Here is a 26,662-nt window from a genome sequence, read left to right as displayed (position 1 = left end):
CCACAGTTGATTCCAACCATAAACCAAATTAACCTACAACTTCTCCTCTCCTGTTCTTCCACGCCCTAGATTTCTGGTTAATCCAGCTAAGAACAGAGGTCCACGTTAAGGGTGGATGCCTCTGTGGTTGATTTAGGCTCTGCACTTGCTGTAGAGGAAATGGTGGCCAGAAGGGGGAACCATCTCTCAGAGGGAGGAGGGGGCGGGACACCTAGAGAGCCTGTCTAGATCCCTGGCACTGTCCAATAGCCAGCCTTCCCCTCCCTTAGAACCTTGCCCAGCCATAGAAGCCCGGACTATCTGAGCAGGGTTTAGTTCTTAAAAGAGTTTAGTTCCACCATTTGGGTCATGGAGGCCTTAAGAGTTTGATGAAAGCTGTGGACCTCCATCCCAGAAAAATAATACACATCCACAAAAAAGTTCAGATAATTTCAAAAGCTTCACTGATACCCTGGAGCTTATTCACGAACTCAAGGACAACAACGCCTGAAAGAATATACTCTCTCCACCCGGTTTTCCTGAGAAAACTGAGATCAGTCGGGGTAATTGATTTGCTCCCAGCTTGTGCAGCTATTTACAGGGAAATTCAAAACTGAAGTGCAAATTCTGGTACTCTTGTTTTAACCACTATATCGAGTTTGTTTCCATTAAATAAAAGCGACTCCTCTCCTTAAAGAAGAAGAATCTTGTAGTAAGCTTTGCTTTTGGCTGGAGGAGAGGAGTTGTGGGGGTGGGGGGGTGGGGGTGGGGGGTGGGAGTGACAGCGTCAGTAGAAAAAGCACCTGTGGCCCCAGTGCTTGTAAACAAGCTTCACTCATTCCAGCACAGACGTCTGCAATGGCGCTGGGATCCCTCTCGACACTAGCGCGGTGGGGTTACTGAGAGCGACCCGTTGATTCTAGCTTCGAAGGACCTCCTCCTGCAGTCGGGAGGTAAGTGTCCACAAAGGGCTGTGATGGAAGGCAGACGTTCTTGGACTTGGATCCGAACTGAAGATCCTCATTGAGCGCATCAGGGAGGCAAGGTTTCTATAGCCCATTGATTTACCTTCTCGAGACTAGCTAGAATCTGAGAGCGCCATATAGGGAGGAGGGCACCTCTCCTGCCAAAAACATCGACGGCTCCACTGCAGACCCCCACCTCTCCTCCTCGTCCAGCAACACATCCCCTCCTCCCCTCAACATTCAATGCTCTTTAGACTCAGGACCAACTCACCTAAAATGGGGGTGAGGGGAAAGATCCTGATTAACTGAGTCTCAGGAGATTATACTGGGAAATTCTTTATAAAAGAGTTCCTGGATTGGGGGCAGGGCTTTGCTTGAGGGGGTCTCCAATAGCTTGGGAGCTGACCGTGTGCCGGGCCGCTTCCCGCGGGGCCCCCAGCTCCGTGCGCCCCATGCCCGGCGGCGCCTGGGCCTCGGGGACCCGCAGAGCAGGCGAGCGCGCCGTCCCCGCCTCCAGGCGGGCCGGGGGCGGGGACCCCTCCCCTTCGCCCATCCCCTGAGGGCCGGCCGCCCTGGCGCTTGAGGGAGGGCCGGGCGGAGGGGAGAGGGCGGCGGGGCGGGGCTCGGGCCACTGCGGAGCGGGCGGCGCCGCGGGGCCCCGGTGAACCGGACCGGGGCGCACGGGCCGGGCCGAGCCGAGGCGGCCGCCGAGCCGGGTCGGAGCCGTCGGGGGCCTGGCGCACCCGGCCTGGCCGCTTTCCCCGCGGCGCTGGGATCTTGGCTGGGGGCGGCGCCGGGGCCGGGGTTTCGGGGCGAGTTGTCTCGCGGGGCCGGGGAGGGAGCGGCGGCGGCGCGGAGGGGGCGGGGGAGCATGCCCGGCTGGAGCCGGGCCTTGGGGCGCGCCCCGGCCGCCGTCCCCACCTCCGCCTCCTCCTTCTCCTCCTCCGTCTCCTCCTCCTCCTCTTCAGTCCCGCCGCCGCTGCAGCCAACATGGCTGCGCTCCTGAGCCCGGGAGGCGGCCGCTGCTGAGCGCCGCTCGCCGCCCGGGCCCCCAGCCCGCCCAGGCCGCGGCCCATGGCCCCCGGCGCTGCGCGGCCCCCAGTGCGCTAGGGCCGCAGCCGGGCGCTCGCCGCCCCGAGGCGCCGCGGGGCCTCTCGCCGCCGCAGCCCGCCCGCGCGCCCGCCGGCCTCGAGCCCCGGAGCCGTCCGGCGGGGCGGGGCGGGGCGGCCCGCCACCATGGAGCCCCAGCGCCGGGAGCTGCTCGCCCAGTGCCAGCAGAGCCTGGCCCAGGCCATGACGGAGGTGGAGGCGGTGCTCGGGCTGCTCGAGGCGGCCGGAGCGCTGAGCCCCGGCGAGCGGCGGCAGCTGGACGAGGAGGCGGGAGGCGCCAAGGCGGAGCTGCTGCTCAAGCTACTCCTGGCCAAGGAGCGGGACCACTTCCAGGACCTGCGGGCGGCGCTGGAGAAGACGCAGCCTCACCTGCTGCCCATTCTCTACCTGAACGGCGTCGCCGGGCCGCCGCAGCCCGCCGAGGGCGCCGGTGAGTGTCACCCTGCCCCGGCCTCTCGGACCTGCCGTCCACGACTTCTCTCTCCAGCTCTCCTAGGGGGAACGCACGAGGGCCATCAGTCTACCTGGCGCTGGCCACGCGTGGAACCTTCCCTCCTTTAGCCCGTCTCGGGGCGAGAGGGTGATGCGTGGACCCCTGCTTCGCACCTCCTCCCTCCCGCAGTCCGGCCGTTGCTGTGAACAATGCCCGGCACTGCAGGCCTTGACCCTCCCAGGTGCCACGGCAGCAGGGTCCTCCCGAGACCACTAGGTCCAGCCGCGCGGCGACCTCGGAGGGATGTCCGTCAGTCCCTTTTTTAAGGCTCTTTACCATCCGCCAGGCCTTTGGGAGCCTCTGCTAGCCTTTAATCAATGACCCAGTCTAGAAGAGTGGAACCAACGCCAGGACTGGTATTCCTGAGTTTTGGGCCCTGTCTTCTCCTTGCAGGACCACTGGTGTCTTTTCACTTTGTGGCTCTCACATCTCCCTCTGCCCAGAGCTCAAATCTGTGTGCTCACTCAGACTTGTGGTTGATTATGCACAGTGCCTGCTAGGTTTCTTTGGAAACTATGGACCCGGAAAAGTTGGGGAAGTTGCATTGCACCATGGGAAAATCCTAGTAGTGGCTGCTGGGGCTCAGATCCCTCCCTGACGGTACTGAGCTGCCTGAGGGGGGAAAGTGGTGGCTGGTTCCCTTGGGTGGTGGGTGATGGATTTGTGAGTGTGTGTGTGTGTGTGGGGGGTACTGCTGGGAGTTTGTGACAGGTGGTAGTCTTGGCCTGGCATGGTTGGGGAGTGTGGAAAGCCAGCCTTTTAGAGAAGGAAGCTTGAGGGAGAAGGCTTACCACTGAGGAAGGAAGAGAGCCAGCATTTATTAGGCACCTACTGTTGTGGCACGCCTGCATTTTATCACATTTACTTGTTACCACTCTGAGCTGTCTATTATTCGTACTTCGCCAGAGAGAAAACTCCGGCTTGGAGTGGTTAAAATGCTCAAAGTACTGAAAACCAGGAGTTTTCAATTATGACTTATTGTTTTATTGAACACATTTTGAGGCAGGACGCAGCAACTGCCACCTTTTTAACGTCTTCTCCTTGTTTTAAGAGCCATCCGAGAGGGCTGACAGACTGTGCTTAGCAACTTGTAGGCCAAAGGCTATGAGACCTGTTTATTTGGCTGTTAAAAGCCTCACTTGTTAAGGGGATGATTTTATAAGCTGTTCCGGGTAACAGCTCCAGTGTATATTGGCCATCTCAACCTCACTTTTTATAGGGAAGGAAACTGACATACAGAGCCTAAACTTCTGGCCTGCAGCCCATCATTTCTTTGGTGGCCCGTCTGTCTCCACTTTGGGTTTCCAACTCTAGCATTTATGCCCCTCACACCTGCCTTCTGTCCCCTAGTTGTGATTATATATGAGTTTCTGGGCAAACTCAATTCTCTCGTGGGATGGTGCTTTGGAAGATGCTAAGAAGGGCTGTCAGATGTGGCCATGAGGATAAGGACAGAGGGAAATCTCACTGGGGTAATTTTTTTTCTTTTAATTGCTTTTATCTGTCTGTCTATCCATCTGTCTGTCTTGGAAGGAGAAAGTTTATCAAGGAAGCGCAGAAGTTGGAGTGCAGACTGAAGTCCTCATTGGGATGTGTTTGAATCAGTGCTAGCTTTAATCTCTGGAATAGATGGACAAATTGCCATTAATTAGGTCCCTCCCCTTTTCATTCCTGGTGGACAAGGTGGGGCCTCACAGGGTCAAAGTTCCAGGAGCTGGTCCTGACCTTCAAGGAAGGGATGGAATAGGGTTTGGATTTTATCCCTCAGGGCAGTGGTTTCAGACTCTAGGTTTATCACAATGCAGAGTTCTGTAACTTTGCCAGAGGATCATGAACTCCTCAGGAAAATAATTTTCAAAGGGGAATTTAAGTTTGTTTTAGCTAATACTTTAGAAAAAAATTAGGACAGCGTTTGATACGGCAAGATGCCATCTAGAGCTTCTAGGGGAGAGGGTGATGTGATGTGCAAGTAAGCGATAGAGTGTTGGGGCCTTTGTAAAGTAAGAACTACTGTGCAGGGGTTTGCCAGCTTATTTTTTCTCTTAGCCAGGAAGCAGTGCATGATAGAGCTGCTGTGGTTGAAGGGGTGGAAACACCTGTCTCATCCCCAAGAAGCCAAAGTCAGGGAAACCCAGCACTGTGTCCTGCCTCCTTGCTCTCTCCAGCGGTTTCCACTCTGCAGGCAGGTCCACAGCTCTGTCTGTAAGTGGGCTTTAGTGCAAGGCCCTTGTGGGAACCTGAGAGAGGAACCAGTTGGCTTCCTGAGGATCCATAGCATCAAGGGGAGGCCCCTTTGTCACCAACTCTGCATAGGAGGTGCCACCATCACCTTGGTGGATTCCACACCCCGTGTGGGGCCCTGCTCCAGAAGGCCCATCCCCTGGCTGGCACTCTCTGCTGTGGGAGTTTGCTGTACTGCAGGCACATGATGTCCAGCAGCCCCTTCCCTGGGGTCTGGAACGGGGAGGAAGCTGTCCTAGGTAGTACTGGGCAAGTGAGCAAACCAAACCAGAGCAGTCTCTTCTGCTCGTGTTGTTTATAACCAGATGTTTATAACCCACCGTTCTCAGGCCTGGAGTATGAAGGGAACAAGAAAGTACAGTGCCGTTTTGTTTTAGGGGGTAGAGGGACTTCTGTACTAGGATTGATGATAACATTGCTGTTGGGCATTTTGTATCTTATACTTTAATATCTCACTTAATTGTGTGGCAACCCCAGGAGATGAGTGGTGTCATCTCTGCCTTATGCTGGGTTCCGTTCCCCTGTCTGTGAGGTGTGAGGATAGGGTAGAAAGCAGCCGGGAGTCGAGGCTAAGCCCCACGCTCCTGATTCTGTCTTGGCATTTTTTCCTGTGGCCTGATTAGGCCTTCCCCTTACAATTGCAGGCCATTTCCTGCATTGGGGAACTCTGTGGACTTATGTAGCCTTTCCTTGTCCCAATCCTGGATCTGTAAGGAAGAAGTGGTCACCTTTGCCCTGGCTGATGGTAGTGAGAGGATGGAACTCTTGTTCTTCCCTGGATGACTCAGGGCCACAGTTGTACCAGGATCCTTTGTTTTTCCTCTTTGATTTAGTTACTAACATCTGAGTTTTCTCACTTGAGGGTCCTTGACTACCTGCCTCTGGAGTGAGAGCCCCTTCCTGGCTGGGAGCCTCAGCTTCTTCATCTGTGAGATGGGGCTGGGGATGCTAGGCTGCCCGCCTCAGCCACTGGGAGGGCAGAATGTGACTCGGGAGGACTCAAGTGCCTGGTCCTCTGCTTGGTCCAGCGGTGGGGGACAGAGACAGGGATGTGTAGGATGTAATTCCAGCCTGCAGCTCACTGCCTCTTTGGAGGAATGGGACACTCAGGAGAGTGACATTGTGAGACAGATCAGTTGAGTGATACACCTGCAAGCAGGCTTTTCCTCCTTTTAAAACTCTGCATGCTATACGCTTTCCCCAGACACTCGCATCCCTGCCTCCTGGCTCTAATTACCATCTAAATGTGGAGGGCTCCCCAAACCAATCCACGCTGGGCCTCTATTATGGGGCAGAAGTGGCAGAAGTTGATGATTGCCCTCCGGCCCCTGTCCACTGTGTGCTCAGAGCTGAATGTGTCTTTCTTGTCCCCTCCATGCCTCTCTTTAGTTTCCTAGTGAGCTGGCTGACTTGGCTTCACCAGAGTTAAGAGAATGGAGACAGTATCATCTGCTGGAGAAGCCGAGGAAAGCTTCATGGAGGAACTGGGGCTTGAGCTGGGTGTTGAAGAGGTGCTGCAAGTGCGCAGAGGGAAAGGAGGAGGACGTTCTGGGCACAATAAGAGTAGATACGACGAGAGCAGGGGCCTCGCCATGAGAGGAGCGGTATGTTTTCAGGTTGTAGAAATTAGACCAGCCTGAGTAGAGCGGGACATTGGCATTGGCTCTGGGTGGATGGGATGCAGAGGTGATCTGGAGGACCATGATGGCTAGGCTGAGCCAGGAGTTTGCATGTCACTTGGAATTTAGGCATTGTGCACTTGTTAGAAGTTAAAGCTGGAGGAATTTTATTTTTTTTAAGGAATAACTCTGCCAGGCTTTTCCAGCAGGACGAGTGCAGTTTGCTGCTGACTCTCAGATGCGGATTATTTATTATTCATTAGAGGTTATCTGGGCCTTTTGTTCTCTCCCTACTCTTTCGGATACCAGCCACCTTTTCTTTGTCCACTCTGCCCTAGAGGGTCAACAGGGACATAGATGTAAGTAAAGGCTCCAACCACTGTGGTTTTTCTTTTGGTTCTTTTAATTGTATTATTGAGAGGAAGCGATGGAGGAGCTTGATAGTAATGGTCAACAAGAGGTTTCTAAGAGAGAGGCTGATTTTATTTATCCCTCTGTGTATTAAGTCAGGGCATCTTTATTGAAAGTGACAGAAACGTAGCTCAAACTGTATTAGGCAGGAAAGAAATCTACTGTATAATATTCTAAAACTTTGGGATGGATTTGGAAACTGGCCTTTGGATGATTGATCGTGAATGTTGCGGGCTTTTCCCGTGGGCTTAGAACATGGCCTCAGACTCTTCTGGGCTTCATCTTCACAGCCCCTGACCAGAGGATAAAGGGAGCTCTAGCCAATCAGCCCAGGCTGAAAAATCTTTTGGAAAGATCCTGATTGGCCTGACATGTGTCTGCATGAAGCCCAATCACTGTAGCTGGGGTTGGAGGACTAAGGTTAGCCCAGCGGTGGACCCAACCAATAGGATAGGGTGATGGGATACAGTGATTGGCAGCCCATACCAGTACCATTTGGTTCTTTAGAGTGAGGAGACGCAGTTCTCCAAAGGAAGATCAGGAAGGATCACATAAGACTGCAGGTGAATGTCCACTACATGTGGTCTCATCTTTGTGCGATTATACAATTAGCAGAGGAAGTCACTGCTGGAGTAGGGTGGTGGGGAGAAGGGGTCAGACTTCACTAGATTCTAGACCTTGAGCAAGGCAGTTGACCTTTCTGAGCTTATCTCCTACTCTACAAAATAATTAAAACAAGAACTACTTCACTTTGCTGTTTGACAATCTGTGATAAGAAAAAAGAGCATCTTGTTACTTTGGTAAGCAGTGCAGCCTGGAAGCAGTCTTAGAACCAGAAACCTGGGATTCTCCTGATATTGCTGAGGGTTATGTGAGAGCTCCTTGTAATTATGCAGAGGAGATGTCAGGTTGCTTTTGCTGTGGCTGTGGGTCACCAAGAGCTGAATTTGCTGTTGTAGCCTTAATCTATTTAAGAGAGCCTGGCCCAAGGTAGGTGTTCAGTAAATTTCTGTTGAATGGATGACTAGTCAGCTGTGTGTAGAGTGAATGGTGTGTCCCTGCGTAAGTCTAGGTCCTCCTCCGAAATATGTGCAGATTCCTAAGTGGTGACTTTGCAGTGACAGAAGGCTGTGGGAGTGCAGGAAGGCTAGAGTGAGTCCCAGGTGCACACAAGGATGTCACCACCCACAGTATGTCTGTGATGGAAGTAGGTGGTGTCTGAAGTCCCCAAGGTCACCCATCAGGTATCAGCACTGTGAGGCTGGCTGCCAGGAGCCATGTGGAGTGCCCACATTACCTGTTTTAGGCGTGGAGAGCCCTTCCCTTGTTGCACTCAGAATTTGAATGTCAGCTTGGTGTCCTTGAAAGAGTCCTGGATGGTGATCTGCTCCTAACTGTGCAACATCTTGACCTTGGATAAGCTGTTTAACTACCCGAGGCTTGGATTTTTTTCAGTATAACAGTGAAACTAGAAGTTTAGCACTGACTGAGGACTTGCTCAGTCCTGTGGGGTTGTCAGCTCTTCCAAGGTAGCATTAGGTCCGGGGAAGCTTGGTGTTGGGGTTGGACTAGATTTCTGAGTCTCCTTCCGTCTCTGTACCATGACTTCTATTTTCTGATTTAGTGTTGGCACTGAGTGATTTTTGATACTCAGACTTTCTATTTCTTGAAAAAGTCAGCAGCATAGGAGAAATATTTTGTCTTAGTTTTTTGTTCCACTTCATTCCGACCACCTGTACATCTTGCAGGCCAGTGCAGGGAGGCTCTTCAGTAATTTCCTGTGACCTTGGGAAGACATGAGCCAGAGAAATATTGGGCACAGAGCAAGAGGACTGAGCTGCTGCTCAGTCTGTGCAGTAGGCATGCCAAGTGTGTTCAGCAGAGAGGGATTTTGAATGGGATTGAGCTGGGGCTACTGCATCTTTTTTCGCCTTGTACGTGGGGCAGATTGCATTATCTCTGAATTGTGTCTCTATTGATCTTTTTGAGACAGAGTTCCATGACAGTGCTACAGAAACATTTTAAACTAAACACATGTTTGGAGTGACCCGTATGGGCCATCCAACACGAAACCCTTTGGTGAATAATTGTGAGGTGACTGTTTACCTTGATATTCATTGCACACTAAGGGTCGTAACCCATTTGCTTTGAGGTTTTGTTTTTTTTTTAATTGTGGTAAAATATATGTAACATAAAACTTGCCATTTAAACCATTTTTTCCTATTTTTTTAGTGGCAAAATATACATAATATGAAATTGAGCATTTTAACCGTTTTTAAGTGTCCAGTTCAGTAGCATTAAGTCCATTCACATTGTTGTGCAGCCATCACCACCATCCATCTCCCGAACTTTTTCATCTCGAAAAACTGAAACTCTGTCCCCACTCAGCAGTAGCTCTTCCTTCTCCCGCTCCCACCAGCTCCTGGCAGTCAACGTTCTGCTTTCTGTCTCTGTGAACTTGACTGCTCTAGGTACCTCATGTAAGTGGAATCATACAGTATTTGTCATTTTTGTGACTGGCTTATTTTACTTAGCATAACATCTTTAAGGTTCATCCACGTTGTAGCATGTCAGAATTTCCTTTTTTTAAAATTTTGAGTTTAAAAATTTTTAATTATGGTAAAGAACACATAACATGAAATTTACCATCTTAACCATTTTTAACTGTCTAGTTCAGAAGTGTTAAGTACAGTCACATAGTTGTCTAAGAGATCTCCAGAATCTTTTCATCTTGCAAAACTAAAATAGCTCCCTTTTTCCCCTTCCCCTCCACCTCTGGTAACCACTATTCTACTTTCTATTTCTATGACTTTGACTACTCTAGGTACCTCATATAAGTGGAATCATACAGTATTTATCCTTTTGTAATTGGCTTATTTCACTTAGCATAATGTCCTCAAAGTTCGTGTTGTAGCATGTTTCAGAATTTGTCTTTTATAAGGCTGCCTAATGTTCCATTGCATGTGTTTACCACATTTTGTTTATCCATTCATCCGTCAGTGGACACTTGGGTTGCTTCCCCCTCTTGGCTATTGGGCCTGAAGCTGCTGTGAACATTGGTGTACAAATATTTCTGTGAGTCCTGCTTTCAGTTCTTTTGGCTGTATATCCAGGAGTGGAATCACTGGTAATTCTAAGTTTAATTTATTGAGGAGCCTCATATTGTTTGCTTCAAGTTTTAATTAAGGTAATTCATTCTGGCCACAGTAACTTGACTTATGGGTAGGTGGCCTGGCTGGAGTCCTGGTTCCAACGTTTTCTTTCCTTTTTTCTTCTAAAAATTCTGTATTTCCCCCCCCAACCTATTTTGGAAAGTCTCAGGACAGTTCCTTTGGACTTTAAAGAAAGATTTGAGTTTCAGTAGTCATCTGTGACTCTTTTGAGGTCAGAAGTTGTTAACTGTATCATCCCAGCAGCATTCATATCTGGCAGCCAAAGGATGTTCACACATTTTCTTCTTGTTTGCAGTACTAACATCTCTATCCGCAAAGGCCTTGAAGTATGTTAGTTATTTCTGCTTTGTAGACGCTACTACCATTCAGGGTTGGTTTGGTTTTTCAGTCTTGAATTCAGGGTAATGGCTATCAAGATTTTCTTTCAAAAGGCCTAGATCAGTATTTCCCAAGGAAACGTCTTCTAAACACTAGTTCCATGGGATGTGCATGGTATTACTGGATGAAAGCGTTCTGTGGTCAAAGCATTTGAGCAGTGCTGGTTTGAGCAGGTCACACAGGCTCCTTTATTGGGGCCTTTTGAGAGGGCTTAGGAGCCAGTGTGCTTTGGGACTTCACTGCAGTGGGTTCACTATGCAGTGTTTCCCAAACCGACTTGACCACAAAATCCTTTTCCATGGAGCATCTTGCGACATCGGTGCTCTGAGAAGTGCACTTTTGGGAAACTTCAGCACTAGTGCACGGAACTGGAACATCCGTGTACACCATTATTTTTCATATTTTCTCCCAGCTCTCTCACTTGGGGCACCAAAACCTTAAACTTTCCTGTTGTTTTAAATTCTAATACCAGCTGAACTAGGCACATGTGATCCTGGGCGAGTAGATTTTTTAGATGTGTCAATGACTTAGATGTGTAGTAGATTCCAGGAGCAGTAGATGTTTCAGTTGTATGACGTTGGGTAGGGTGTGTGACTTCTCTGGGCCTCAGTTTCCCCAGTGTGGCGTGACAAGAATGAAGTCTGGTTTCGTGATGGCTGTCTTTGAGATGGTTCAACTTCTTGCAGTCTTCTCTAGGTGTTAGCGGGCAGGACCGGGCTTTGGTCCACAGTTGGGGCTTCCAGAAGCGCCTTGGAAGGATGTGTACAGATCTGTCTTGGTGGTTTGGTGACTGCAGGTCTGGGGACTGGCTAACTGTTGGGCAAGTCTTTCCTGAGCCCAGGGAGGTGCTGGGCTGGGGAGCAGGAAGATAGTCTCTGCCCTGAGAGTGTTAAGTTACTTCTGGGAAGACGGGTGATACAGATGAATGAGCCAGGTGGCCTGAGCATTGTTGGGGGGTTTCGAGCCAGGGAGGGAGTCCACAAGAGTAGAGACAGCTGAGTGTCATGAACCCTGTCTTGGGGACTTCCACAGACTGGGGTTTAGATCTTGGCTCTTCCTTCTTCAGTGGTGTGACTTCAGCAAGTTGCTTAACCTGTCTGGGCTTCTTTTTTAATCTGTAAAAGTGCTATTAGTATTCTCCTCCCAGGGCTTTGGTGGGGACTGAGGTGATGATGAGAGGAGAGGGCAAGCTGTTGGCCCTGCCGCTGGGGTGGCCTGCCCTTGAGTAGAGAGCCGATGTCCTGCCTGTGCTTGGGATCAGGAGGTATCACAGGGCACAGGCCATACCTGGAGTTGGAGAGAGTCTAGTGTGTGCGTGGACCAGGAGTCCCACACTCCTGGGGCTGCTCAAGACACACTTTCAAGTGCTGTGGCCCTGGAGCCCACATTTTAAGGAGGGCATCGCTATGAGCTGTGAAAAGTTCGGCTCCAAAGGACCTTGGGAAGAGTTTGTGTTGGAGGAAAGGAGCCTTCGAGGGGCTTGGATGCCTGTGTTCAGCTCGACATAGGGCAGTGATGAGACCCTGTTCTCTTTGACCCCAGAGAGCTGAACGTGGGCTGAGTGGTAGAAGATCAGTGGAATTGAGCTCAACTTGAGAAAAGACCTCTCTCCCTGCTTTGCTTTGAAACTTCGTATTATAAAATTTTCAAACATATGCAGAGATGGACAGCATAATATGACAAACACCCAGCTCGCCCAACAACTTTTGTTTTCTGTAGTATTTTAAAACAAATCCCAGACAGCATATAGCTTCCCCCATATGCACTTAAGAAATTGTCTCTAAGAGATAAGGGCTTTTAAAAAAACCTAGCCAGAAGACCATTTTCACAACCAACAATATTTACAATAATTTCTTAACGTCATCTTATTCCCAGTCGATGTTCAGTTTTCCTTGTCTTAGAAATGCCTTTTTATAGATGATTTTTTCAAATTAGGATTTTAATAGACTCATACATTGTGCTTAGTTGATGTCGCCTTCTGTGTCTCTTTTGTAATCCCTAGCAGCTACCTTATGGGCCCTTTTGTTTAAGGAAGAGCTACTTTTTTTGGGGGACGGGGTGGAATATTAGCCCTAAGCTAACATCTGCTGTCAGTCCTCCTCTTGTTGCTGAGGAAGAGACTGGCCCTGAACTAACATCTGTGCCCATCTGCTCTACTTTATATGTGGGACGCCTACCACAGCATGGCTTGCCCAGCGGTGCCATGTCTGCACCCAGGATCCGAACCAGTGAACCCCGGGCCACTGAAGCGGAACGTGGGCACTTAACTGCTGAGCCACCCAGCCGGCCCCAGGAAGAGCTTGTTTTAATGGTTGGTGCCATCCAGCTATGGAGTGGACCATTCTAGGTGGTGACGTCCCTTCCCTGGGTGTCCACATAGACAGTGGGTGATCACAGGGTGGTTTCTCAGAGAATGGGCTGTGCAGTTGGATCGTAAAGCTCTTCAGCCTCGGTTTCCTCACAGGGCTGTTGCAGATAATTAAAGGAAATAACGTGTGAAGTGTAAATTTCCTTTATGATTTTAATTTTTTTTTTTTTAAGCTGTGGGACCCTTTTCATTAGCTGGACTTTTACATGAAAGACGTGTAAAACAGACAAAGAGGTGCTGTGATGATTGGGTGTGGAGGCCTGGAGCTTGCACCTTTTCCTTGTGGCACTCCCTGAGGTACCTCCGCGGGGTTCCCCAGAGTTCTCCAGGGTTCCAGGGAACACAGTTTGAAAAACCACTGGCTTGGATGCTTTTGTTTTAAGATGCTCCCCATGCTGAGCGAGAGAAGAACCACCCAAAAGCCTCAGCTTCCTGTGCCTGAGCCGAGTGGGATTGGTGAGTCACAGCTGGACCCAGAAGCTGCGACTGTGGCAGCTGTGCTTCAGTGAGATAGTCTTGTCTTCACCTGCTCCTCTGTTCACCTTTGTAGGGTTCTTTTTGGGATGAACATTAATCATGTTCTCAAAAATGACAAATGACCACAATGCGGCTAATAGAAAAACCACTCTCTGCTACCCAAGACAGTGATGTGGGAAGGAACAGAGTGAAACTCCATCAGATGGGGTCCCTTGCTGTGGAAAGTGGTTACTTTTTTTGAAAAATTATTCTTTTAAAAAAAGGTATTGTCACCAGCTCGTCCTACCCTTATACTGCATAAGAGAACTGTTTGCCCTTGATGTATAAATAAGTCCCTGCTGGTACGCAGCCTGCAGGTGGGGGCCGTGGAGCTGCCTGTGTAGGAGGCATTGTCCTCTGAGGCAACCCCCTGGGACTCCAGGCTGCTCACCTGGGACTCTGAGTTGCTGCCTTTGTGGCCGTCTCAAGCCAGAGTGTGTTTTCTCTGCCCACAGTGTTTTTCTAGGTGTGGTGTGTCTCTCTCAGGCAGCTCTCAGGCCTCTTTCTGAGTCAACTTCAGGTTGCTTGTCTGAATGGTACCTCTCTGACTCCATAAGATGGCCTGGAACCCTCAAATGAATCTTCTTCTACATCATTTTTGGCCATTGTGAACCTGCTGTCCACACGTGGTAAAAATCTGTCTAGCCAATAGTGAGGGATGTGATAACAAAACAAATGGGAAGAAACTTATTTTTATATTTTGATGTAAGAAGTCATACTTCACGAAAGTTTAGTGACCTTTTCAAGACTCATGATAGCCTCTCTTCTTACTCCGGGTAACCTCTTTTTCTTCTTATCTGGCCAGAATTTTCGTTTTCTCTTTGTTTCTTAAGCAGCTTAAGATTGTTGCATATCAGGGCTGGAAGGGATCTAAGAGACCCCTTTGCCCAAACTGCTTATTTTACACCTGAGAAACAACAGTCTGGAGACACAAGGGGACTGCACTGGGATCTCAGAGCATGCCACTGGCAGAGCTGGACACAGGATCCAGGTTGCTTCCCAGACCGGACTCTGTCCAAGGCCTTTCTGCCTGCCTCAGGCTGGGCGGGCAGTCTGGGCCACCTTGGCTGGTTTTTCCTGATCCAGGCCTCGCTTTGCAGGCACCAGCCTTTCCAGTGAGGGTGAGTAAGTGACGTCGAAGTTAATGGAGTTGTGCTACAGCTTCTCATTCCTGACCCTTGAAAAAAATCTTTTATTAGCCCACGCAATTGGTATTTATGTTCTACAGATGGACAAACTGGGCCAAGAGAGGTTCCTCTGCTTGCTCAGGGCCAGCAGCTGCTGGGAGTCTGGGCAGGCTTCGCAGTCCTTCTCAGTTTCTTTATAAAGACTGCATTTGTTCTGTATTCTCAGCCATCCTCTGAAGGTTTCCATTGAGATGTCTGTGTTCTGCACCTTGGACACCCCTCCCCTTGTCACAGTATTCATTCATTCAGCAGATATGTTCTGAGCACCTGTCACACAGGAGGACTGTTTGGATGCAGACGTAGGACATGACATCTAAATTTAGTGCTGAGTCAGAGAGTGGGTCTGATGTTGGCAGGAGGCACCTCGTTGTCTCATTCGTTTTGTGATACAGCAAAAACTTCCAGGGCTGACTGCCGTGGCTGCTTATTGCTTAGTCACAGGACAGAGTTCAGGCAGGAAAATGATGCCACCAAGCCTCTTGGCTCAGAGGAAAAGGCCTTTAATAAAGATAAGAGGGTAAATGCCCCATGGACACCGAGTTGGGGCCGGTCTCAGTGGGATCTGGATCTAGGAAAAAGCAGAAAAGTAAGCAAAACCAAAATGTGCTGGTCTGGTCCTCTGAAAAAAATATAGCTGAACTTGAGGCAACTTAGAATTTAGGGACTGTGTGTGTGAGTATATACATGTATATGCCTATGTATTCTCCTGACTCATTTCTGATAGAAAATGGTAGACTACCTTTGTAAATCATGTCATATTTCCTCCCTATTAATGAGCCCAGGGAGAGGGAACAAAACAGTGACCAGCTGTCCTTGCTTTCTGTGGGAAGTTGTGAAGTTTCATATAAACTCATTCTTCTGCCCTCAACCTCTCTTATATTAAGCTTTCTCATGAAAATTCAGTAGAGCCAGTCATGCTGTCTTCTTGTATGAGATCACACAGCCTTTAGCCTGGAGCCCAGACAGATAGGGACCCAGGTTTTATCTGTCCATCTGTCTATCTGTCCACCCATCCATCATCCATCCAGCATGTACCTGGTCAGTGCTCTGCACCAGGCTCCAAGTGCTGAGCATGCAGAGATGAGGAAGACATTAGCATCACGCATGAACCACACCACAGACCCATATTGAACACCCAGACCTCGATTTGTTCTTGTAGCTGGAATATATATCCTATTGTTCATCAAAGGTTTTCGTTTTTGGTTACTCTGTCTATTTTGGAGCTTTAAAAAGTGCCAGAAAGTAGTCAGCCTAGTTGATTGACTTCCTACTTCTCACCTCCCATTTGGCGGTTTCTAGCAAATGGTGAGTATTTTTGCAAAAACTTATGAGATTCTCAGAAGGGCGATGAAGAAGATGGTTCCTGCCCCTTAGGAGTTTATCATCTCATTGGAAAGCCCAAACCTGAAGGAGCAGGTGTCCAGCAGTACAGATCTTGAAGAGCAGAGGAAGCTGCCTCAAGGAGAGTGCACAGCAAGCTGGCTGTGAGGCTAGGTGGGCGCTGGAGAGGGGCACAGAGGGAGACAGGCCTGGTGAAGGTAGTGCGCAGAGCAAAGGCCGGAGACCAGGGAGAGAATCTGTTCCATGAATACTGGGTGTTTATGGGAATCCTGGGCTTCTGCTTGGGGCATGCCCTCAGTAGCCACTGGGAAAGTGAGGCCGGGCCTTCCTAGCTATCCCCTGGAAGGCACAGAGCTGCTGCTTCCAGTCATTCTCCCTGTGATTGGTTCTCTCTGAGGCTCCTTGAGCCCAGGGCTGGAGAGAGGAGTGGGAAGATTTGGCACAGGGTAGGAGGGTGGTCTGTGGGATATGGCAGAGGGCACTGTGTCCAGAGGAGGGTCTGGTGAGGTGTATAGGCCGACCGGCCTTTGCAGAATTCCTGAGGTGTCTCACTGGCTTTCTGTGAGTTGTTAGGTGGATTGGAAGTCTTTTTCCTAAGTTTCAGGTCTGAGAGTTACAGCTGGGCTATTTAGAAATCATAGTCTGAGTCCTCTGGGGAACTTGAGACCAGTTCCCATCTGCTCGCTTTCTCTTTAGGGAAGAGAAGGGAGTGGCTGAGGGGGAATGAGTGACCACTGCTTTCTAGCTGTGTCCCCATGGCCACCTCACATAGCCTCTCCAAGTCCCTTTTTTTATTGGCCCTGAGCTAACATCTGTTGCCAATCTTCCTCTTTTTATTTTTTTTTTTTGGCTTGAAGAAGATTGCCCCTGAGCTAACAGCTTTGCCATTCTTCCTTTATTTTGTATGTGGGATGCCACCACAGCATGGCTTGATGAGCAGTGTGTAGTTCTGTGCCTGGGATCCGAACCCACGAACTCTGGGCTGCCCTAGTGCATGAACTTAACCACTGTGCCACCTGGCTGGCCCCTCCAAGTCTTATCCTTATCTCTCAGATGGGGTCCTGATACCACCTCCTCCTCAATGCAGCTGTGAAAGTAGGTGAATGGTGCAGAGAAATGGTCATGTGCACGTAGATGGTTGTGTACTGGGCAGATAGTAAGTTTTTATTGCCTTTGTTGCTATATGGTGCCGTGTCTGTTATTTTTGTATTTTTCTCCTTTGAACTCACCAGCAGCCCTTTGGAGATCCTTACTCCACCTTACAAGTGAAGGAACCAGGGGGAGGCCAGGTCACTTGGGAGTCAGTTGAGTGGGGTGGTTAAGAGTCTGTATCTAAGCCAAGTATTGGTTCAAATCCTGGGTCTGCTACTTACTGTGACCGGGGGCAAGTCACTCTCCCTCTCTGTGCTTTGGTTTCCTCATCTGTGAAATGCGGATAATAATAGGAAGTTGTATTGTAAGGATCAAAGGAGTTACTGTTTGTAAAGTGTTTAGAGCAGTGCCTGGCACACAGTAAGCGTGATGTCAGCATCAGCTGTTACCGGTATTGTTATTAGTGCTCCAGTCTCGTGGCTGGTTAACTGCCACCTTAAACTGTGACTTCCAGGGCAGGTTGGTTGGTTTGTTCCGTGACTCTAGCCCACACTCAGGGTTGGTCTATAGACCAGTGCTGATCTGCAAACTCTTAGTTCCTGGTCTGTGATGAAGTTAGCACGGAGATTGAAAGCAAGCATTTAACAACCTTTAGAGCAATTTGACCTTGCTGAGACTCATTAAGTGGGTATGGACTGCTTCAGGTGCTGTCAGATCAAATGGGGAGTCATGTGTGGTATGAGCTGTGCGTAACAGTCATCGGTAGTAGGACCATGTGATTACAAATGAAAAAGTGGAGTGGCGTGAAAGCTTCACTCTATTGCTGCCCACCCCTGAACAGTCAGTTTCCTTGGGAGGATCCCCTGCTGACTGGAGCAGGTGGGATCTGTGGCATTTTGCAAGCTGGTACGTGATGTTTCTGCTCCAGCAGTCTGTGACAACTCAAGGCAGTGAGGTCTCTTGACGGAGATTTTTATTAATGAGCAATTGTTTCCATTCAGTGCTACTGACGCTTACTGGGGCAAATGCCTTTCTTGCTGTTCTACCAGGCGTGGTTCTGGCAGGTTTGGTAAGAACCCACAATGAACTCTATCCCTTTCCACCTCCTAGGCTGGCAGAAACTAGAAAGCTTGATGATGTCAACGGACAGCAGGGGGTGGGGATGCAGGAACTCACCCCTGCTGGTACCGCTGTCTGGAGCCTCTGGCAGGGCTCCTGCAAAGCCCTGACTCTGTCCCCTTCCTGGGTGTGCACCCCCTAGGCTCTCACACAGCTCCCTGGGGGGACAGGACCCAGAGGTTCACTGCAGTGCCGTATGGGGTGGCGTCATCCCTGAGAGAGCTGATGGCTGCAATGGTGGACGCATGCCCATAGTCCTCTGCAGCAGTTCCAGGAGACTGATGAGATGCACACGGCAACAGGATGGATCTTAAAGCCTTGTGTTCAGTGAAAAACTAAGAAGTAGAGCAAGGTGGATAATATAATGCCATTATGTAAATTAATAATACAAAACAATACCCATTTTGCAAGAACACAAAGAAAAAGATAACCACACAAGAATGGTCACCTGTGGCCATGGGGGAGGAGAGTGGTAAGAGAAATGGGAATAAAAGGAAATAAATAAAACCAGAGAGGGAGGAAAGAAGCATCACTTTTCTGTTAGTTGCTGTCCTTGAGGGAGGGGCCCCTTGCCTGTCCTGTGTTAGCTGCACTTGATTGCTCAGCTTCTGGTAGTGTGGCATCTGGGAGTCTTGGCTGAACTGGCAGCCTTAAGCAGATAGTTCACCCAAAAATGGCCTCAGTAAAGTTACCCATGTCCATACAGGGCTGTTGCAGTCCCAGTGGGGCAGGGGCAACTGTAGTTCATGGAACAATGGTCTTAGTAGGGACACGAGTCTTTTGGGGTTCTTTTGGATTTTTTTTGAGGTCATATTGGCTTATAACATTGTGTAAATTTCACGTGTACATTATTTCAGTTTCTATATAGACTGCATCGTATTCACAACCAATAGTCTAGTTTTTATCTGTCGCCGTACATATGTGTCCCTTTCCCCCTTTCACACTCCCCCACGCCCCCTTCCCCTCTGGTAACCACTGATCTGTTCTTTGTCCATGTGTTTATCTTCCGCATATGAGTGAAATCAGTGTTTGTCTTTCTCTCTCTCACTTGTTTCGCTTAACATAATACCCTCAAGGTCCCTCCATGTTGTCACAAATGGGATGGTTTTGTCTTTTTTTAATGGCTGAGTAGTATTCCATTGTATCTATATACCACATCTTCATCCATTCATTAGTTGTTGGACACTTGGGTTGCTTCCACATCTTGGCTATTGGTGGATAATGCTGCGATGAACATAGGGGTGCATAAATCTCTTCGAATTGTTGATTTCACGTTCTTTGGATAAATACCCAGTACTGGAATACCTGGATCATATGATATTTCTATTTTTAATTTTTTGAGAGATCTCCAGACTGTTTTCCATAGTTAGCTGCATCAGTTTTGCATTCCCACAAGCAGTGTATGAGAGTTCCCTTTTCTCCACGCCCTCTCCAACACTTATTTCTTGTCTTGTTAGCTATAGCCATTCTCATGGGTATGAGGTGATATCTCATTGTAGTTTTGATTTGCATTTCCCTAATAATTAGTGATGTTGAACATCTTTTCATGTCCCTGTTGGTTATCTGTATATCTCCTTTGGAAAAATGTCTGTTCATATCCTCTGCCAATTTTTTGATTGGGTTGTTTGGTTTTTATTGTTGAGTTGTATGAGTTCTTTATATGTTTTGGAGATTAACCCCTTGTCGGATATATGATTTGCAATTCTTTTCTCCCAGTTGGTGGGTTGTCTTTTCGTTTTGTTCCTGGTTTCCTTTGCTTTGCAGAAGCTCTTTAGTCTGATGTAGTCCCATTTGTTTATTTTTTCTTTTGTTTCCCTTGTCTGCGTAGACATGGTATTCAAAAAGATGCTGGTAAATCTGACGTCAAAGAGTGTACCGCCTATATTTTTTCTAGGAGTTTTATGGTTTCAGTCTTAGCTTCAAGTCTTTGGTCCATTTTGAGTTTATTTTTGTGCATGGTGTAAGAGAATGGTCTACTTTCAATCTTTTGCATGTGGCTGTCCAGTTTTCCCAACACCATTTATTGAAGAGACTTTGCTTTTTCCATTGTATTTTCTTGGCCTCTTTGTCAAAGATCAGCTGTCCATAGATGTGTGTTTATTTCTGGGTTTTCACTTCTGTTCCACTGATATGTGGATCTGTTTTTCTGAGGACACAGGTGGTTTTCAATAATCATCTAGGTGATTGTGAGGAGCAAGAGGTGAAGGACACCTGATTAAACATGACGTTATGAATATGTGTCAGCAGTGCTTGTAAAGACCCACATTCTCATCTTGGCCATAGTGGGAAAGCATGGGTGATCATCCTTTAAGTCAATTAAAAATAACAGCTCTGTTCTGTGTATTTATTAAGCTCTTGATGCCATGTGCTGCAAACTGTATTAGGCAGATGGGGATTTTAGCTTCAGGGAGGTAGAATTCTGCTCAGGATAAGGAACTTTTTTTTTTTTTTTTTGGTGAGGAAGATTGGCCCTGAGCTAACATCTGTGCCAGTCTTTGTCTATTTTGTGTGGGATGCCACCACAGCATGGCTTGAGGAGTGGTGCATAGGTCTGTGCCTGGGATCTGAACCTGTGAACCCTGGCCCCTGAAGTGGAGCACATGAACTTAACCACTATGCCACTGGACTGGCCCCCAAGGAGCAACTTTTTGTTTACCAGGAACTACTGCTTTAGAGAAGGGAATGAGCTCCCAACAGCTGGAAGTATTGAAGTGGAACCTCAGGCATGGCAGGAAGGAGGTCCTGTCATGTCCATGATTGAAATAGATGCCATCTGCAGTTCTTCCTGCTCTAACTGAACTGGGATTCACGTTTTAGGTTTGATGCTGGTAGTTAAAACAAGAAGGTTGCTTGGTTTAAAGATTGGCACCTGTGCTAACATCTGTTGCCAATCTTTTTTTTTCTTCTTCCCCTCTCCAAAGTGCCCCTGGTACATAGTTGTATATTCTAGTTGTGAGTGCCTCTGGTTATGGCTTGTGGGATGCTGCCTCAACACGGCCTGATGAGCGGTGCTGTGGCCGTGCCCAGGATCTGAACCGGTGAAACCCTGGGCCACTGAAGCAGAGCACGCAAACTTAACCACTGGGCCATGGGGCCCGCCCCAAAAGTTGCTTGGTTTAAAAAAACATACCGGGGCCGGCCCCATGGCCGAGTGGTTAAGTTTGTGCACTCTGCTTCAGTGGCCCAGGGTTTCACCGGTTTGGATCCTGGGTGCAGACATGGCACCGCTCATCAGGCAATGCTGAGGTGGCGTCCCACATGTCACAACTAGAAGGACCCACAACTAAAAATACACAACTATGTACTGGCAGGCTTTGGGGAGACAAAAGAAAAGTTAAAAAAAATGTTAACCCCCCCCCCCGTATAATTAGCCATGTTTATGGCAGAGAAATTAGAAAATGCAGGTAGTCAAAAGGGAAATAAGTTGCAGGTAACCTTAATAACTGGAGATAACCATGATGAAGCTTTGTGCTTTTTTTCTTTTAATCTCCTCTTGGATATTCTTTAGGCATTTCTTTTCTTTTTTTTTTTTATGCTTTTTGGTTGAGGAAGATTGGCTCCTAACCAACATCTGTTGCCAGTCTTCCTCTTTTTTTCTCCCCAAAGCCCCAGTACAGAGTTGTATATCCTAGTTGTAAGTCATTCTAGTTCTTTCATGTGGGATGCCGCCACAGCATGGCTTGATGAGCAGTGTGCAGGTCTGCACCCAGGATCCGGACTGGTGAACCCCAGGCTGCTGGAGTGGAGCACGCAAACCCCACCAATTGGCCACAGGGCTGGCCCCGTGAAGCTCTTTTTTTAAAGAGTGACTAAAGGCATCATTTTTTTTTTTAAGATTGGCACCTGAGCTAACATCTGTTTTTTTCTTCTCCCCAAAGCGCCTCCCCCGCAGTACGTAGTTGTATATTCTTGTTGTGAGAGCCTCTGGTTGTGTTATGTGGGACGCCACCTCAGCATGGCCTGATGAGTGGTGCCATGTTTGTGTCCAGGATCCGAACCAGCGAAACCCTGGGCTGCCGAAGCAGAGCACATGAACTTAATCATTTGGCCATGGGGCCGGCCCCAAAGGCATCATTCTTATGTGCATGGTATTGCCCTAGCAAGATGTATGTGACCAGTTCCCTTGGTTGGACATTTAGAAATCTCCCATTTTTCAGTGTCAGTAATGCCGCAGTAAAGATCCTTATGCAGACATCTTTGTGCACTTATTTATTTCCTCAGGATAAATTTCTGGAAGTGGTGCTGTTGGCTCAAAGGGTGTGGATATTTGTAAGGCTGTTGATACAAACTGCCAGGCTGATGTTGTGGATTCTAGTCACTCGTAGGTTTCTCCAGGTGCCGTTATTGGACCATCTTGTTCAGAACCCCCTGGGAAGCTTCTGAAAAAGGAAGGCTCCTGGGCCCCACCCCAGGCCTCCTGAGGCAGAACCTGGGGAGCATGGGTCTTGGCGTCTGTGTTTTTCACCGGCACCCAGGTGATGCTTCTCCGCAGGGTGTGGTGCTTCCTGGTGTCCGAGCCTGCCCAAGGAAGGGAAGCAGAGAAGCCACATCTGTTCTGTCTCATCTGAGCAAGAGCTGTGATGTTTGTGCGGGTCAGGGAGGCAGCAGAGTGAGAAGAACACAGTTCAGGGACCTACCTCTGATCGCCATTTTCCTTATCTGTAAAGTGGGAGTCTCAGAGTGGTTTTGAAGAGCTGGAAGTGCTCCGTATATGAACATGTGTGAGTGTTTCTCTTACTGATGTCACAAGGTGAGCAGTATCTCACTGGGCTGGGCCAGATCTGGGAAGGGAGCTCTGGGAAAAGTGGGTCAGGACAGAGAGCTCATCTTTCCTTCTCTTCCCCAAGGGGACCCGGGGCTGATAAACTGTTGGAACAGGTGCTGTTGGCTAAGGCCCCTCCAGGCCCTGGCGTCTTTCTGTCCAGGTCAGCAGAGAGGAGCTGCTTCTGCCCCTGGATTGCTGTTTCCCATGTCTAGGGGAGAGAGTGCCAGGAGGACTGGGGGCTGAGCCCTGTGTGGGTCCCCCGGCCAGTGCCAGGATGGGGTAGAGAAGGCCCAGAGGTCCCTCCCCAGTAGTGTGGCTCCCAGAAGTCACTGCTACTGCTTTTCATCCCTTCTTCACTATGTGAATGTACTACTTCCTAACAGGAGTTCATAGTCCCGATGGGGTTGCTCAGGTTACCCAGCCTAAGATGAACTATTTGCTAGGTGTAACCTCCAGGAGACTACTCTAGACGGGCTATTTACCAGTTGTCCCTGCAAAGGTCAAGTCTGCCTCTGACAGCTCTCTGCTTCCTGGTCTGTAAGTCTAGAAGGGAGATCATTCATTCACTTATTCAAGCAGACACGCTGAGCTGCGGTGCTGTCAAGATGAATGATCTGCATTAGGGAGCAGATGGCAGTGCTGCTGGCTTGGCAACTGTAAGTTGTGCTCAAACGTGGTTAGAGATGAGCTGCTGGGAAGCATGGCCAAGGAAGGGATTGCTTTTGTCTTGCGGAAGGGAGAGCCAGGCTGAGAGTCAGTCTCATGGAGGAGGTAATTTGAGAGCTGGGCTTTGAGGGCTGAGTCAAAGTTCTCGAGTGATGGTTAGGTGTGTTCCAGGTGCGGGGAGAGAAGCCTGAGGAAGAGCAGTGAGGCAGGAAGTGGGTGACCTTGGGCATCCAGGTGACTGGCTGGTGGCCTGGTCAGAGAGGGGGTGGAAGAGATGAGCTGCAGAAGGAGGTGGGGGCCGGGCCATGGACCTGGCCTCCAAGTGTGCTTCTGATGCTTCTGAGCTGTGCAGCTTAGGCAGGGTGCTTAATGCTTCAGAGCCTTGACTTCCTCACCTGTGAGATGCGGTCATAAGACCAACCTTAGAGGGAGTTGTTAAATGGTGTAATACATATCAGATGCTCAATAAATGTTTGTTTCCTTCTTTTCAGTGCTGGGGTGAGACTTTTTGACTTTATCCTAATAGGCCAAAGAGAGCCATGGAAGGTTGTGGAGCATGGAGTTAATAAGATTATATCTATTTGCTTGGGTGTTTGTATGTTTTGAAGACCACATTGGTGGTCTGGTGGAGGATGCTTTTGGGGTCTAGGGTGGTGAGGCTAGAGACATGGCCCAGGATGTCCCTTTTCACCAGGATGGGTGAGAAGAACCCTCCCCTGTCATCGTCTCCTGCTGCATTTCTTGTGTGCCAGCTCTGCTGAGCTGCTGGGATGGCATGCCTGAGCACTGGGCAGAGGTTTTGCAGGGAGATGGCTAGGTTTTGAAATGTGTTCCCAGCAAGCCAGCTACCCCCAAGGGGGGCTACAGAACTGGACCCTTGCCCAGCGCAAGTCTGGTCATGAGAAAGAGGGATGAGTGTCAGAAGAGGAGCCGCAGGCTGGACCAGTGCATATGGGCACAGGCCGTGATAGTCATGGTGTGGTGTGATGGTAGCTATAGGAGCCGTTTATTGACCACTTAACAGTGTGTGCCAGGGAGCTCACATGGACATCTCATGGGTCATCCCAGCAACCCAAAGAGCAGGGGCTGTTATTGTCCCCACTTTACAGATGAGGAAACTGAGGCACAGAGAGGGCAAGTCAGTTGCCTAGAGTCCCAGCTAATGAGTCAGGATTTCACTCCTGGTGGTTGGAATCCAGAGGGCACACCCACTGAGCCGTGGTGGGACATCGGAGCAGCCTTTGGAGCCTCTAGATTTGGAGTTTTGCTTCAAGTTCCTATTGGTGAATTTCTGTTGCCCTAAGGAAGAGCACCTTGCACGGAGAACTGGTTAGTGATGGGAAGGCTGCCTTTGGTGGTGGTGAGTGCCCTGGGAGGGCCTAGATGGCTGCCTGTCAGGGGTGCTGCAGGAGTGGGAGGAAGGGGAGTCAGTGCCTCCTGCTAAGCAGACGGGTTACATGCTGCCCTTCCCTGCCATCGAGACTTCCTAATTGATGCTCCTTCCTTACCCACATATTCTTCCCCTGCTTCCTCTGAGGGTGGATTTTTGAACTGGGGCTAGAGGCGTGGGTGAGATGTGGATGTTTGCAGAGGCAGGCAAAGACACAGCCCTTTGTGTGGGGGTGGGAATAAGTCTACCGTATCTTAGAGAATGTTGCTGCTATATCCTGAATGACTGCAGGGACCTCAGACATCAGTGCTGCAGGTGGGCACCTCACTCTAGGCTGGTCCATAAGTTGTCCAAGTACATGGAGGGGTGGCAGGTCTGGGGCAGTACTACTCTCTTTCCTTGCCAGTCAGGATGCTCTGGCCTGCCTGGCCCTCCCAGGGCCACAGAATTCCTCTCACCTAGAATTGCAGGTAGCTCGTCACAGCCAGTTGATAACAGCTGTTCTTGAGCTGCAAACCTCTTTGCGGCATCTGGGTAAAAGGGAGATCCTAGGATTGCTGCCTCATTCTGGCATGATGCTGGCCTGCTCAGTGACCTTGGGCCAGTGCCTTCTCTTCTCAGGTCTTTGCATCTAGCAGTTGCTGACCCTGTGCAGCACGGCAGCTTCCTCTACTTTCTCACCTACTGACTCACCTTCCTGGCGTGCACAGGCCTGTCAGGAGCCAGGCCTTGGAGGGGCAGGGACCCGTACTTCCTTGGGAGCATGGGGCAAGCTGCGGCCTGAAGGGACAGACGCAGGGCCCAGCCTCGTGACTCGTGTGCCCTCAGGAGCTGCTCCTGTGCTGGTGCCAGATGGTGCCATCTGGGGGTTGGATTAAGAGAGCTCTGTTGGCAGGAGGAGCAGTGCTTTCCTGGCTTTCATAACCCAGCCCCTGGCGATCTCCACGCGGCTCTTCTGGCCTCTGCTCCTGGGTGCCTCTGCCTCTCCTCTTGCTCCCCTCCAGTCCTCTCCTTCCCTCTGCCCCCACACCCTGGAACCCAAACAGGACAGTTTATCCTCAGGTGGCGCCTCCACCTCTCTCTCCCTCACCTTGTCACCAGCCTCTCCTCTGTGGACAGGTTTTAAAATCCTAATGAGCAATTCAGCAGGATTTGCTTTTGTTTTTCTCACTCCCTCTCCGAGAAAAAGAGAGTCTCAGGGAACTGCAGATCGAAGTGTCGTGGAGCAAAGAGGAGACAAGGAAGCTGAGTCTAGGCCTTTAGGTGACCAGGTTGACAGGGGAAGTGGATGGCCACCTGGCCTAGGTGTAGGGGCTGGCTGTGAGCCACGTGTCACTTAGTCACTGATGGAGGAGGCTGATCTGGTGCCACAGGAGCCTCGGGGATCCTGGGAGGAAGGTGCTGCTTCGGAGCTGGGGTGGTCATGAGTAGTCTTGGGTGGTGCCACGGTCCTGGACCCTGACCAGGCAGTCACAGGAATCTTGAGGGTCTCTGGGGAGCCCCAGAGGGCTGTACTATCTGTGGGCAGTGGAGCTGGAGGGGAGAGCCCTGCCTGGAAATTCCACCACCTTCAGGTGACCCGGAGGCAAAGGGACCAGAATATTTTGGTAGAATATTTTCAAATGTCTTCCCCATGTCTCCTATCTTTGGACAGGCTCTCATTTTGGGAATCACATAATTTTTTTTTAAATCTGCCACTAAGAAATGGTACAGTAGACTTTTTTCTTTATGTATTGTTCTTTATTTATGGTTTATTAAGAGAAAAAATTCTCCTTCTTGGGTAGATAAAACGTGTCCGCACATACAGCATTACTTACCTTGTTATTTATTTATTTATCTATTTAATTTT

At 49.4% G+C, this 26,662-nt stretch overlaps 1 protein-coding gene across 2 annotated transcripts in view; it reads left to right on the top strand.

Moving 5' to 3' along the window:
- Positions 1-2,041: 2,041 nt before the first annotated feature.
- Positions 2,042-26,662, top strand: part of DLG5 (discs large MAGUK scaffold protein 5) — a 128,753-nt gene continuing 104,132 nt past the window's right edge. Inside the window, exon 1 of one of the 2 annotated variants that reach the window (XM_014837034.3) lies at positions 2,042-2,484. In XM_014837034.3, the coding sequence (XP_014692520.2) occupies positions 2,181-2,484 (304 nt within the window). In that variant the 5' untranslated portion in view covers positions 2,042-2,180. The remainder of the gene's footprint in view (positions 2,485-26,662) is intronic. The other variant, XM_014837051.3, reaches the window with a different exon arrangement.

This window comes from Equus asinus, chromosome 2, assembly GCF_041296235.1.
Source record: "Equus asinus isolate D_3611 breed Donkey chromosome 2, EquAss-T2T_v2, whole genome shotgun sequence".
Classification (NCBI taxonomy): Eukaryota; Metazoa; Chordata; class Mammalia; order Perissodactyla; family Equidae; genus Equus; species Equus asinus.
The sequence above is the reverse complement of the archived record's forward strand: the minus strand, read 5'-3'. Positions and strand labels throughout refer to the sequence as shown.